This window comes from Spermophilus citellus (assembly GCF_964194105.1).
Source record: "Spermophilus citellus genome assembly, chromosome: 4".
NCBI lineage: Eukaryota > Metazoa > Chordata > Mammalia > Rodentia > Sciuridae > Spermophilus > Spermophilus citellus.
In genome coordinates this window covers 135,559,652-135,573,714 of record NC_138185.1, presented here as the reverse complement: position 1 = coordinate 135,573,714, position 14,063 = coordinate 135,559,652, and the positions used below count along the sequence as shown (strand labels likewise).

At 36.3% G+C, this 14,063-nt stretch overlaps 1 protein-coding gene across 8 annotated transcripts in view; it reads right to left on the bottom strand.

Moving 5' to 3' along the window:
- The window catches only part of TP53BP1 (tumor protein p53 binding protein 1), a 106,432-nt gene that overhangs the window by 33,368 nt on the left and 59,001 nt on the right, over nt 1-14,063 (bottom strand). For 5 of the 8 annotated variants that reach the window (XR_014021687.1, XM_081292046.1, XM_081292047.1 and 2 more), the window contains exons 13-16: nt 11,316-12,642; nt 7,823-7,942; nt 6,838-7,032; nt 2,557-2,611 (exon numbers count right to left, since the gene is read on the bottom strand). Coding sequence is in view for 7 of the 8 variants with exons in the window: in XM_081292046.1 (XP_081148172.1) it covers nt 2,557-2,611; nt 6,838-7,032; nt 7,823-7,942; nt 11,316-12,642 (1,697 nt within the window). In the remaining variant the exon portion in view is untranslated. Of the gene's footprint in view, nt 1-2,556; nt 2,612-6,837; nt 7,033-7,205; nt 7,329-7,822; nt 7,943-11,315; nt 12,643-14,063 lie in introns of those variants that run through there. The other 3 variants (XM_081292049.1, XM_081292050.1, XM_081292052.1) reach the window with 2 other exon arrangements.

Here is a 14,063-nt window from a genome sequence, read left to right as displayed (position 1 = left end):
TATATAATTTTAAGAAAGCATTCAGACATATCAATCAAATGCAATTTTGACACAAACTGTAAAAAAAAAAAAAAAATGAGCAGAGAAATCTGACCACTGGATATTTGATGACACTAAGAAATCACTGTCAGTCAGGCTTAGTGGTACATGACTATAATCCCAGCAGCTCAAAAGGATAAGACAGGAGGATCACGAGTTCAAAGCCAGTCTCAACAACAGCAAGGTGCTAAGCAACTCAGTGAGACCCTCTCTAAATAAAATACAAAATAGGGCTGGGGATGTGGCTTAGTGGTCAAGTGCCCCTGAGTTCAATCCCCAGTACCAAAAAAAAAAAAAAAAAGAGAGAGAGAGAGAGAGAGAGAGAGAGGGAGAGAAAAGAAATCATTGTCAATTATGTGGTTGACTTTTTAAAATAAAAACCCTTATGTTTTAGAGATAGCATTAAAATATTTACAGATAAAATGACATAGTGCTAGAATTATCTTCAAAATAATCCAGTGCAGAAGAGGGTGCTGGAAGTATTTATAAATGAAACAAGAATGGCCACAAGTTGGCAATCTTTGAAACATGGTCATGCTTTATATTTCTATTTTTGTTAGTTTCTATTACTCCTGAAACTTTCCATTGTAACATGATTGAGAAATACAGTGATGCCAAGAAATTTGAATACAGTCCAGTTACAGGTAACACTTAAATGTTTCACCTAAATGCAAAGGAAGCAGTGATCAGTTATAATATTCTAAAAAAAAAAAAAAAAAAAAAAAAAAAAAAAAAAAAAGCTTACTTTTAAGTGACTTCTTATGGTGAACTCAAAGGTAAAAATCAATGATCAAAAATTTTAAAAAACATTTTCTTACGTACCAAATTTGCTTCACAAAGATACTAATGAATTTCATCTCATTCCATTATCTACTATCCCAACCCTCTGCTCAAGGTTTTTTTCTCCACCTTACATTATGCCCTAAGGGTTCAAAAGCTTCAGCATTACATTCTATCCCCTTTGAAAATGTACATATACAGGCTAATAACAATTGCCTGGCACACAATTCTGCTAAAGTCAAAGAGACCAGATACAAATGCCACTTTCTTCAACTTTTATGACCACATATCATTAATGGGTCTTTTGGGCAGGGGGTATTGCACAGTGGTAGAGCACTAGCTTAACATGCACATGGCCCTCAGCTCCTCAGCACTGGAAAGTAAATGGGGGGGGGGGGGGGGAGAAGAGTTTTCTACCAAATAAGAAATATAAGGTGCTCATTCAGATTAAATATATAAAAGTCCAGAGAGCAACTAAGACATGGCTAAGAATAGATCAAAGAATTTGGAGATGGGTCAACATAAATGAAGGTTGAATTTAGTATACTGACAAGTATTAAATTTTATTTTTAAAAATCCAGATATCTGTCAAACATGGTGGTAAATGCCTGTAATCCCAGCAACTCTAGAGGCTGGGGCAGGAGAATAGCAAGTCTGAGGCCAGCCTGGACAACTCAGCAACACCCCTGTCTCAAAGTTAAAAAACAAACAAACAAACAAACTTAAAAAGGGCTGGGAGATATAGTTTAGTGGTAGGGTGCCCTGGATTCAATCCCAATCTATTTTATCTATCTATCTATCTATCTATCTATCTATCTATCTATCTCCCACTCTGTTACCCTCAAAGCCATGGTTCAGTTTGCTGCCTAACTTTGAAACCTCAGGATTACTTTTCATTCTCTCTCTCTCTCTCTCTCTCTCTCTCTCTCTCTCTCTCTCCCTCACACACACACACACACACACACACACACAGATTTTTCTTTAAAAAATTTAAACATGTGACAATAGTAAATCTGCATTCACAAATAACAACCACTGGCTATAACTGAACAGGGACATACTGTTTTAAATGGGGCACCTATTCAGTTTGCCATTCTCAACACTCCGACAGTCTTGTACCTAGTCTATTTTACTTACTTAAAGTACCTGTCTAGCCTCTGATTTAAGAAACCTGACCCTTATTTAACCAACTACTGTTAATGTTTTCACGCTGGATGACTCTGGTCAAAAATAAATGAAACAATTCTCTCACAGCCACAAGATGGCAAAGCTTCACCATGAAAACCATAGTAGGGGATAACACTTTCCTCAAAGCATTATGGCATTCGTGACAAAGCAAAAATAACAGCTCAACATAGTAGTTAATTTGGCAGAAAGAAGAGAGAAAGGCCTAAGGCCTGTGGATGAGTACAAAAGAGCAGAAGGAACAACATCCACAGTTCATTCTTGTTCAGTCCTCTATTTTCTCACCAAAAGCAAGAACAATGGGGAAGAGTGACACACTGTCATGAATAAGAGCAAAGTCCTCTAAACACTGAGTTTTAGGACAATAAGCCTTAAATAGCAAAGTCTTGGACTTAAAAAGTATTAATAAGAAAGCCTCTGATCAAGTCAAAACATTCCTCAATCTATGCTGGAGTTTCATGCTAAGTTTGTATATCTGTTGATAAATCATCTTCCCTTCATTACCAGAAGCTTTATATTGAACTCCTCTAAATAGCAACCAGTTCTGGTTACCTGGCAACAGCCTCAGCAATAGCAGACTCATTTTTTCTTTCACCAGTTGCAGGCTCTGAATAAAAACAAAAGAGAGGAAAGAGAAACAGAATTCAGTATCACAACTAAAAACCTTTATCCTGCTCTACTAGTATCCGCAACAAATAACAAAAAGAAATAGAAATAAGACTAATACATGGACATAAACAAATTTCTTATAATTTAATGGTAAGTTTTTCTCATTTCTACCAATTAATTCTAATTTCCCACAGAAAACGAGTCAGTCTGAACAGAAATATAACAGTAACGTTTAAAATGAAAATTTAAAAAAAATAATAAAATTTAAGCTTCTCCGGAATCCCAATTCATCTCTCCCCATATAAAAAAATTTAAAATTGGCCAGGAATGGTGGTTTACACCTATAATCCAGCGACTTAGGAGGCTGAGGCAGGAGGATTGCAAATTCAAGACCAACCTCAGAAACTTAATGTAGCACTAAGGACTTACTAAGACACTGCCTCACAATAAAACATTAAAAAAAGCACTGGGGATATGGCTAGGTAATTAAGTGACGCCGAGTTCAATCCCTGGTACCAAAACAAAAAAAAAAAAAAAAAAAAAAAATATATATATATATATATATATATGTGTGTGTGTGTGTGTGTGTGTGTGTGTATGTATGTATGTGTGTGTGTGTGTGTGTGTGTGTGTATATATATATATATATATTTAAGTCATAAAAATAATTTGAAGCAATTTAAGAATTTAAAAAAGAAAATTAAAATATATTTTAATAAAAAAGATAAAAAGGGCTGGAGTTTTAGCTCATTGCTAGAACACTTGTCTTGCAAGTGTGAGGCACTGGGTTGGATCCTAGCACCGCATAAAAACAAATAAAGGCATTGAGTCTATATACAACCAAAAAAAAAAAAAAAAAAGAAAGAAAGAAAGAGAGCCGGGTGTGGTAGTGCACGCCTGTTATCCCGTGGCTTGGGAGGCTGAGGCAGGAGAATTGGGAGTTCAAAGCCAGCCTCAGCAATTTAATGAGGCCCTAAGCAACTCAGTGAGACCTTGCCCCAAAATAAAATACAAAAAACAGCTAGAGATGTGGCTCAGTGGTTAAGCACCCCTGGGTTCAATCCCAGGTACAAAAAAAAAAAAAAAAAAAAAAAGACATAAAGGAAAATATTTTGGGTTGATGTGCAAATATAGTACCATTTTAGGAATACCTATAAACAGAAGGTACCCAAGTTCTTCCCAAAGGACTTTAAAAAAAGACATTTGAAAAATAAGATACATTTCCAAGAAAGAACCTACACCAAAGATTTAAGGATGATACTAAAAAGACTCATTTTCATACGAATGTCACTAATGTCAAGGGATTTTCACTTAGAATTTATTCTGCTCTTAGAAAAAAATTACCCTTAAATATTTTTTAATATTTCTAAAATATTTGTGACTCAATGAAATCTAGTCCATCAAGAAGGCAAGTGAATTTCAGCGGTTAAAGCCCTGGCTCTGAAACAGAAACCTAGCTCCATGTCCAAGCTCCTGCACTTAGTCCAGTCTGGGGGTAAACTACTTTGTTGTTCGTAGTCTCCTCATATAGTAGAGATAAACCAGGACCATCCTTGTAGGTTTGTGACTACAGTGCATACTACTGTGCCCTCAATACTGGGAAAGGTGGTATTGTTTATAGATGTGATCATCCTTAATATTTTTTCTTCCCAATTGTTATTTCAGATCTACAGTAAGATTCAAGGCTACCACATTTCTTCCCCCACCCCCCACTGCACTTTGGCACCATGGATTGAACCCAGGGACACTTAACCACTGAACCACACAGCCAGCCCTTTCTTATATTTTATTTACAGACAGGGTCTCATTGAGTTGCTTGGGGCTTTTTAAGTTGCTGAGGCTGGATTTGAATTTGCACTCCTCCTGCCTCAGCCTCCCAAGCCTCTGGAATTACAGGTGTGGCACCACCTCATCCAGCACCACATACTCTTTCTTGATGAGCTCTTATTTTTCTAGAAAAAATGATTAAAAAAAAGATGGAATCATGTACTACTTTCCCATTAATTATTCAAGTCAATAAGCACTGAATGGCAGAATAACATTAGAGTTTTAGAACTAGACCACTTGGATATGAATCCAGGTTCTTCTGTGTGACTAGAGAAGGTGCTCAACCTTCTTGTGCCTCAGTTTCCTCATCTACGAAATGAGGATAATAACAGGACATACTCCACAGGTTATGAGATTTAATAGCTATACATGTAAAGTGTCTGACAAAAACTCAAAATTTATTAGCTAAAAGTATTCCCTTTGGTATCAGAGAACAGAAGTCCCTCTTATTCAGTAGGGTGCACTGGCATACACCTGAAATCCTAATGGCTAAGAAAGCAGGAGGATTGCAGGTTTGAGCCAGCCTGGGCAATTTAGTTAGACCTTGTCTCAAAATAAAATAAAAAGAGCTAGGTATATAGTTGAGTGCACAAGGCCCTGCGTTCAAAACCCAGTACAGCCAAATAAAAAAGCCTACCTACTCTATGCATTCTTTGAAAGCTTTCCCTCCCAACTCCTTCAGGACCTTGATTCATCAACTGTATTACCTGTTCCCTCATCTTTAACCTATATTCTCCATTCTGGATCCTTCCTTCAGTATAAACTTGTTCAGGTCTCTCCCAAGTAAAAATAATAAATTATCCCTCAACCCTCCATTTCCCTATAACTTACCACATTTTCTTTTCCTTTCTCATATAAACTTATATATATATATACTTTCAGTTATAGTTGGATACAATATCTTTATTTATTTTTATGTGGTGCTGAGGACCAAACCCAGTGCCTCACACATGTGAGGCGGGCACTCTACCAATGAGCTCCAGCCCCAGCCCTCTCATATAAACTTCTTAAAAGTATGGAGTTCATTTGTTGCTCATTTTTCTCTTCATCCCCATTTTTCCCCAATTATCTTCATTATAGCTAACCACTGCACTGAAATGGCTCTTGTCTAAGTTAGCAAATGAATCCTAATTGCCAAATCCAACTACATTTTCAGGCACATCTTTCTAGACGTCAGTTCCTGTATCTGACATTATCTTCTTGTAACTCTCTTCCCTGTAGGTTTCCATCACTTCATGCTACTCACCCATTTTTTTCTCCTCTCTGAACGTTCCTTTACAATCTCTTCTATGAGATTCCTTCCCCTTCTAGCCCCTTTAAACAGCATTAGAATTAGATCTGACTCAAAGTCCAGTCAACCTTTTATCAATTATGACATTAGGCACATAACTTAAAAACCATTCTGTTTCCCACCAATAAAATGGGAAGATGGTTGCCTACCCTGGCCCACTATTATGAAAATGAGATGATACAATATATGTATAAAGTAATTTTTTTCTGCCCCTATTTACTTTCACTTTAACTAGCCCCATGGTTCTATTCTGTTCACCTCTCAAATTAATCCCCTCATCTATATCCCATCTACCAATAACCCCACTTCCTGGTTAAAGAATGGTAGGATTTTGCAAGGCAGAAGAATAGGAAATGGGCTAGGCAAACAACAGAATCATCTTGTACAAAATTTTAAAACACATAACTAATCCTTCTAAAAAAGCAAACATGATCCTACAACTTTCCTGTCTAAATTCTTAAGCTTCTCAGCATGGTGTAAAACGGCTTTCAGAACCTGGTCCTATTCTGCATTCACTTCCTGGTACTCTCCTGTTTCCCAGCCATACCAAACAATTTACAATTCATATGAGAAAGAGTCAACACAAATCTACAATGTAAAATCCACAATTCAAATTTTCTACTTTCTTATGAACTATTTCTGAATGTGAAAAACAATTACTTAATGAAAACACAAGTTTAATACAGAAATACAAGGAAACAACAAAGACTATAAAATGGCATATCTTCAGTTACATGATAGGAACTAGCCAAAAGCAAAGAATTAAATCTATAAGAATAACCTGGCATGGTGACACACGCCTGTAATCCCAGCGACTCAGGAGGCTGAGGCAGAAGGATCACAAGTTCAAGGCCAGCCTCAGCAATTTAGTGAGGCCCTGTCTCAAAATAAAAAATAAAAAGGACTGGAAATACAACTCAGTGGTAAAGTGCCCCTGAGTAGTTCAATCCCCAGTATCAAAACAGAAATCAAAAAAATTGAGAATAGGACTTCACAAATCTAGTTAACTTATAAAAGTACCAATCATTATAAACAGAAGATAACCAATACTTCCCAGATGATTTAGAACTACTAATTACCCAAGATTAATATAAAATGAAACTTACTTTCCAGGCTAAACTGCAAAGACTCTTCGCTCGCCTCTGTCTCCGGACTGACCAGTTTCATTCTCAGACACAGTTTCTCATCCACTTCTGGAGCAGCCCCTTTTTCACTCCCAAGTATGGGATCATTGGTCTCAACCATACTTTCAGACATGACATCACTGTTTGCTACAGTGCTTTCTGGATAGTTGCTAATACCTGAAAGAAGGGAGGCAGGGAGGAAGAAAGAAAGAACACTAAAATACAAACAAGAAAAACAGCAATTCAAGGTCATCAATTTGCCTGTTTGGCTCCAAAACTCTGCAGGATTGAAAGGGTTCCTAGGATAGATCCTGTCACAAGTATCAACAACTACGAACTAGTATTGACACCTGGTCTTAAGAGGAGCAACAGGATTCAGTTCCACTTCTGCATCTGGACAAAGGATGCTGCATGAGCCCTCAGCCAACCCACATCTGCCAGCATCAGGCATAGGTAGCAGGAGACTCCAGACGGCATGATTGTTACCTCCCAGCACTGACTAGAGAAAACAAATAGGTTAATGTAGAAGTCTACTGGCTGCTTCAGGGAAGGAGGATCTAAGTCTTGCCCTGTCAAGCAGCAGACTGACGAGTAGCCAGGTTTCTGAATAAATAGTACTTCTACCTTACTTTTCATCTCTTCCTTATAAAACAATTCTGTATAACAACTTAGCGCTCAGATTATACTGCTCTACAAATAATGTGATAAAATTCTTATATGTAATTCTCCCTCTTCCATCCCTCCACCCTTTCTTTCATTCTTTTCATCACCTCTTATATCTTGGGAGCAAAATCATACAATCAAACACCAAGCCCTATTCTTCTAAAACAACAACAACAAAAAATTAACTTCATCAGTCAGGCCCAACTCCACAGATCTAAAAATATCACTTGCACAAAGAATGATAACTCCAAAAGTCTGCCTTAAAAAAAAAAAAAATCACTTTTTTTTTTTTTAATTCACTCACCAATAGGAGTACTATGTCTCTTGGGCTCCAATTTTAGGTGCCCTATAAGAGGTGGGGTTGCACCAGTCAATGGTGGGATAATATCACCTTCTTTAGGCAAAGTGAAATGAAATGGGGTTTCTGAAATAAAAAATGAAAACAAAACAATGATAAACAGAAGTATAAAATAAGTAAAATGAGGACAGCTACAAAAAATCTCAATTGCTCTTTCCTTTGTTCCCAAATTCTATTCTATTCCTATCACCTTCATCAAGTCTCCAAATTAATCTCCTACTATTTTCTCTGCTCTCTTTAGAGCCATCAACAATAGGACTGACAAAAAATATATGACCAGACAACAAACAGAAGTCCCAAATTTGGAAGGCCTGAGGAACACGGGGTCAAAAGGAACATAAAAACATCTGAACTTCAAACAGTACATCTGGAGATACACAGTGATGAAAATTTGGATAGTTTCAAGTAGAATCTGGATAACAGAATTCACTGCAGTGCTAATGAACCCAAGGAGTTCATTTACAATCCTTAGCAGTCTATAGGATTCTCCAAAGAGAAGTTTGATGTTAATACTTAATAATCTGAAAAAGAAGTAACAAAGTGGGGGGGGGGGGGCACTGGGGTTGTGGCTCAGCAGTAGAATGCTCATCTAGCACATGTGAGGCACTGGATTCAATCCACAGCACCACATAAAAATAAATAAATAAAACAAAGGTATTGTGTCCAACTATAACTAAAAAAATTTTCAAAAAACAAACAAAAAAAAGAGGTAACAAAGGATCTCATGGCTCAAAGGACTTCAAAATACTCATTTATTTTAAAAATAAAAATCTGAGGGTTTAGGATTCAGGAGTATTGATCACTCACTCTAGGCCAAAGTAGTAATGTTCACATCTAAATCTCTGCATAATGATGAATTCCACACATGAGCATCCCCCTTTACACATTTTGGTTAGTTGTTATTAAATTATTATAAACAACATCCGTTAAGATACAAACTACTTTTTAATTAGGTCCCAGGTCCAAAATTTTGCTAATCAGAATGAGCAAATTGCCAAAATCATATTTTCTGGTTTCCTAATTGTTTTATCTCTTTTAATAAAGTGATCATGTTTGGGGGAAAATAAGAATTGTGCTAGAATATTCTCTTAAATCTAATATATTGAAAATTGTTATTACTTTCTTGGACTAGTTCAAAATAGTGATACTTGAGCACACCCAGTCAAAACTATTTATGAAAATGGTTTCTCTCTCTCATCTTCATCCACTTCACTTTTATTCTTGTTTTTTTGTTTTTGTTTTTTGGTACCCAAACTGAACCTTGGGAGCTCACTGAGTCACAACCCCAACACTTTTTGAGACAAGTTCCCACTAAATTGTTTAGGTCCTCACTAACTTGCTGAGGCTGGCTTTGAACTTGGCAATCCTCCGTCCTCAGTCTTCTAAGTCACTGGGATCACAGGCATAAGCCACTATGCACAGCTCCCACTTTTATTCTTATTAATACCAACTATCTTGATACTTCTTTCCTTTAAAAAAACAAACAAACTTACATCTATGAGGAAAATAAATTAGTGACCGGATGAAAAGAGAAAATGAAACAGTCTCTGGAAATAAAAGAAAATATATATGCTCAGCTAAAGAAATTATAAAGAGTGTGAATGGAGAATCTCAACATTACACTAACTGGCAACGATTTTCACCATAGTTACAGAAGGGAAAACACATCAGGTAGATAAATATTCATTTTCTGCTGATTCCTTACAACAAAGAATTTGGAAGAAATATAGAAACTATAACAATAAAACACCTCAGAAAGCCTCATTCCTGAAAGAATCAAGAATGAAAGATTACCTTTACTGTATTCTTGACAGAAACCATCTTCTATATTATAACTAATAATCCAGACTTTTGAAAAATCAGTATTTAACCCTTCAAGTAGATCCTTCTATGTGACATGCCATAATATGTAAATATAATCTGTAAGCATTAATTATTGAAAATTGTTTCCTGGTAAAAAAGTTTCCTTTGCACAGAAGTAGGTAAGACTTATTAAAAGTAGTTTAAGCTGGGCATGACAGCACACCCCTATCTCAAATGAAATTTTTAAAAAAGGGCTGTAGCTCAGTTGTAGAGTGCCCTGGGTTCAATCCCCATAACCACCCCCCCACCGCCCCCTCCCAGGCAACACACACACAATTAAGACCATTTATCTAACTGCATCATTACAACCTAATAGAAAATTGAGACTTTTACAGGCCCTGGAGGCAGCACTGCCACTATCTTCACCCAGTCTTCACTGTCTCATTTTCACCTCCACATAAAAATAAAACAAATAAAAAGAAGTATTTTAAAAAAAATCACATCTATACTCAGTGTATGTATAATATGTCAAAATACATTCTACATCTAAGCAACAGGAATAAACTGTGACTACTCTAGGCAAACCAAAAGGTTTGATAGATACAATGTGGTCCAAATGCCATTTTCTCATTTTTATATCCCTACAAACTTGTTAAGTTTGTATTTTGTGTTTCTTATTTTTTGCTTTTGGAGTTTGTTTTGTTTTTATATTATACTAACTGGAGATTTAGAAAGTTTGAATTCTTGCAGCTAATGTCACACATGATATCCTACCAATATTTTACAAAGTAATCTATGTTCTGATGCCAAATTTCATAAAACAGACTAAAAAACAAGAATCAATATCTTTTCTAGTTTAAAATTTAAAATATACATATGTTAAAGGCTGGGGACATAGCTCAGTGGTAGAGCACTTGTCTGGCATGCACAAGATTCCCTAGCACCACCACTAAGAAAAGATATATATGTTGAACCAGATTTGGAAATTTTACTTAATGGCCATAGGAGGAAACAACCAGGAACTGCATACTCAGTAACAGAGTTTTGAATATGATTTTATTATTTAAAAATATCCTTGTACTTCAAAATAATTGTGGAAATATAAAAATATATTAGGGCTTCAGGTGTAGGTTAGTGGCAGAGCATTTGCCTAGCATGTGCCAGGCCTTAGGTTTGATATCAACACTGGAAAAAAAATTAAATGTACATATAAAACAATTCTACACACACACACACACACTCTCTCTCTCTCTCTCTCTCTCTCTCTCTCTCTCTCTCTCTCTCTCACACACACACACACACACACATATTTATATGTGAGAAGAGAACGTATGCACAAAAGTAGGACCTAAGAAAAAAGAAAAAAAAAAAGATGGGTAAAACTTGTAAATACTCATATGACTACTCCTGAGTTACAAAGCTGATTAATCTCAAATGATCTCTGATACAAATAATTGCATCTATAAATGCCATCTACAACTTGCAACAAAATCTTATTAAAATTTCCCAAATATTATTGGCCATTCATAAACATAAATTCAAATTAATGTTCAGCTCTGATACAAGCATTTAGTTCTATCTTTCATTATAAATTATAATCTGTTCGTATACTTAGAACAATATACATCACACTCACCGCTAGAACTTTCACAGAAGCTTTGTGAAACATGAGCCGAGGCCTTGTCAAGCTGCTGGGCATCTATACCTGAGCCTAACTGCTTTGCATTAGCCATTTTTGAGTCTTCTGTTAATGAGTTATCTGTTTTCTCTTGAGGTTGGGGCTGTTTCATTTCCTGGTCAGGTCTGGAAGGTTCATCTGCTCTCACTAAAGGCAAGGGAAGATGTGGAGAGTCTTCCTCTACAGGTTCCTTTTCTGTAGTTGCTGATTTCACTTCTCCCTCGTATTCTATACTCTTTTCTTCCTGGGGATCTAATCTATTCTCAGTACATGGTTCTATTTCTGGAGCAACATCCTCCCACAACTGGGAATCTGAACATTTCTCCACTCCCTCCAAAGGTTCACAAGAAACATCAACTCTGGGAGATGGCTCCTTCACATCTACAATGACAACACTGGAGTCTTCTGAAGTTGCTTCTTCCCAAGCTTCCTGATCCTTATGTTCTAATTCTTGGTCAAGTACTGGCAGCTTCTGAGGGGAATCAATACTAATCACACTGGTTTCAACTTCCATAGCCTCTGGGCATTCTTGTTTCTGAATTTCCTTTTGAAGACACAATCCTTGGGATTGACTTTCAGTCAGAGAGAGGTGCAAAGGAACACTCCCCATATTTTCTTCTTTGGGCTCCTCTTTGTGACTTTCACAAGGAGTTTCAGGGATTTCTTCTACTTCAGACCCTGAAGACCCCTCCTCTGGATGGTGTTCTTTAATTTCCATAGCTTCCTCCTGATCTAAGACACTAGAAAGTGCTTCAGATCGAGTAGCTGGAGAAGGAACTGCCTGACTCCCTGAATCACAAGTGAGATCAATACAAACATCTTCTGCAACAGTTTCTTCTCTGCCTCTGCAACCAGTGCCTAAAATACTAATGTCATCTCTGTTCTCTGTGTCATCTCCTTTGATTTTAGCATCATTCTGACTCAGTTCTACTTGACCATCCTGTGCTGGATTCATCAAGATACTATCATTTTCAGCAGGAACAAGTTTGGAATTGAGAACAGGAGACAAGGGTTCAGTATCCTCAATCTGTGTGTTTTCTCCATCTTCATCAATCCTGTGAGAACTCAAGCTCTCCATATTTGGAGACTGACTACATTCACTTGTAGAAAGCATCAACTTGCAAGAATCCCCTGTCAAAGAGTGCCCAAGATCCTCAGTAGAATTCTTTGGTTCAATCTCTGAGGTTTTAGAACACTCAACAGTCAAAGATGAACTATGCAAATCTCCACCTTTCTTCCCATTATTCGATCTTTCTTCCAAACTTGGTGATGGAATGAAAATGTCCTAAGGAAGAATAAAAAGTGACAAATTACCACAATCATATTTCTTTTATATCTAACTCTTGCATTCATCTAAAATTTCTAAATCAAGAATTAAAGAACTCTATGAATTAAAGTAGTGAGGGGGGGGGCGCTGAGGTTGTGGCTCAGCGGTAGAGTGTTCGCCTACCACAGGCAAAGCCCTGGGTTCGATCCTCAGCACATCATATAAATAAATAAATAAAGGTATTGTAACCAACTACAACTAAAAAATAAATATTTTTAAAAAATAAAAATAAAAAAATAAAAGTACTCTATGGGCTACGGGGTTGTAGCACAGTGGTAGAGCACTTGCCTAGCACGTGTGAGGCACTGGGTTCAATCCTCAGTACTACATAAAAATAAATGTTAAAAAAAGGTTTTAAAAAAAAGAAATAAATTCAGAAATACAAAGTTCAAATCACCAGTCTTTTATCTACACAAGACACTGTTTTGGGCCTTATAAAATCAGTGATAGAGAATAAGCATAATCCAAACAAAAACCTAAAAGCGCTACCTTACCCTTTCAAGAGTAGGAAGACACTTAAGTTTAATTGTATACCATCAAGCTACTAAACTTGAGTCATGCATATGATGGGCTCTGTTACATAACAATCTTTGGGATATAAAGAGCCCATTTCAGATCTCATAAAGTAGGAGTATGTACTCATTTTACTTTCTACTATCTCACAACACACTAGCATTCACAAAGCAGATATTAAAATTCAAAGACATAATAGCCTTAGTGTCAACAGAAATGAAAATTAAAATCATAATGAAATGGTACTAGATATCACAAGAATGGCTAAAGTTTAAAGAACTTACAAAACTAAGTATTGGCAAGTATGTGTATAGAACAAATGGAACTCTCATTCATTACTGGTAGGAACACAAAAAAGTACAACCACTTTGGAAAACAGTACAATATTATCTTAAGCATGTATTACCAAATGACAGAATTCTATTAGTAGGCATTTACCCAAGAAAAATAAAAACATATGTCCACGCAAAGATAAGTATGCAAATGTTCATAACAAGTATTAGTCATAATAGCCCCAAACTGGAAGGAACCCAAATGTCATTTATTGGTTAATGAATAAGGGTGTCCACATTATAGAATACTATTCACTGGGTTCGATTCTCAGCACTGCATATAAATAAATTAATAAAATAAAGGTCCATCAACAACTAAAATATATATATATATATAAATTTTTTTAAAGAGCTAAGTGAATATACACATCTACTTGAACTCTTTCTGAAACCCTAATAAGCAATAATAAAGGGGCTTTTTTTTTTAAGAAGGAGGAGAAGGAAAGAGAAGAAGCAGCAGCATAGGCAGATGAAGAGGAGGAAGAGAAAGAAGAAGAAAAAGAAATAATAACTGGAAGAGTTATCTTTCCAGAA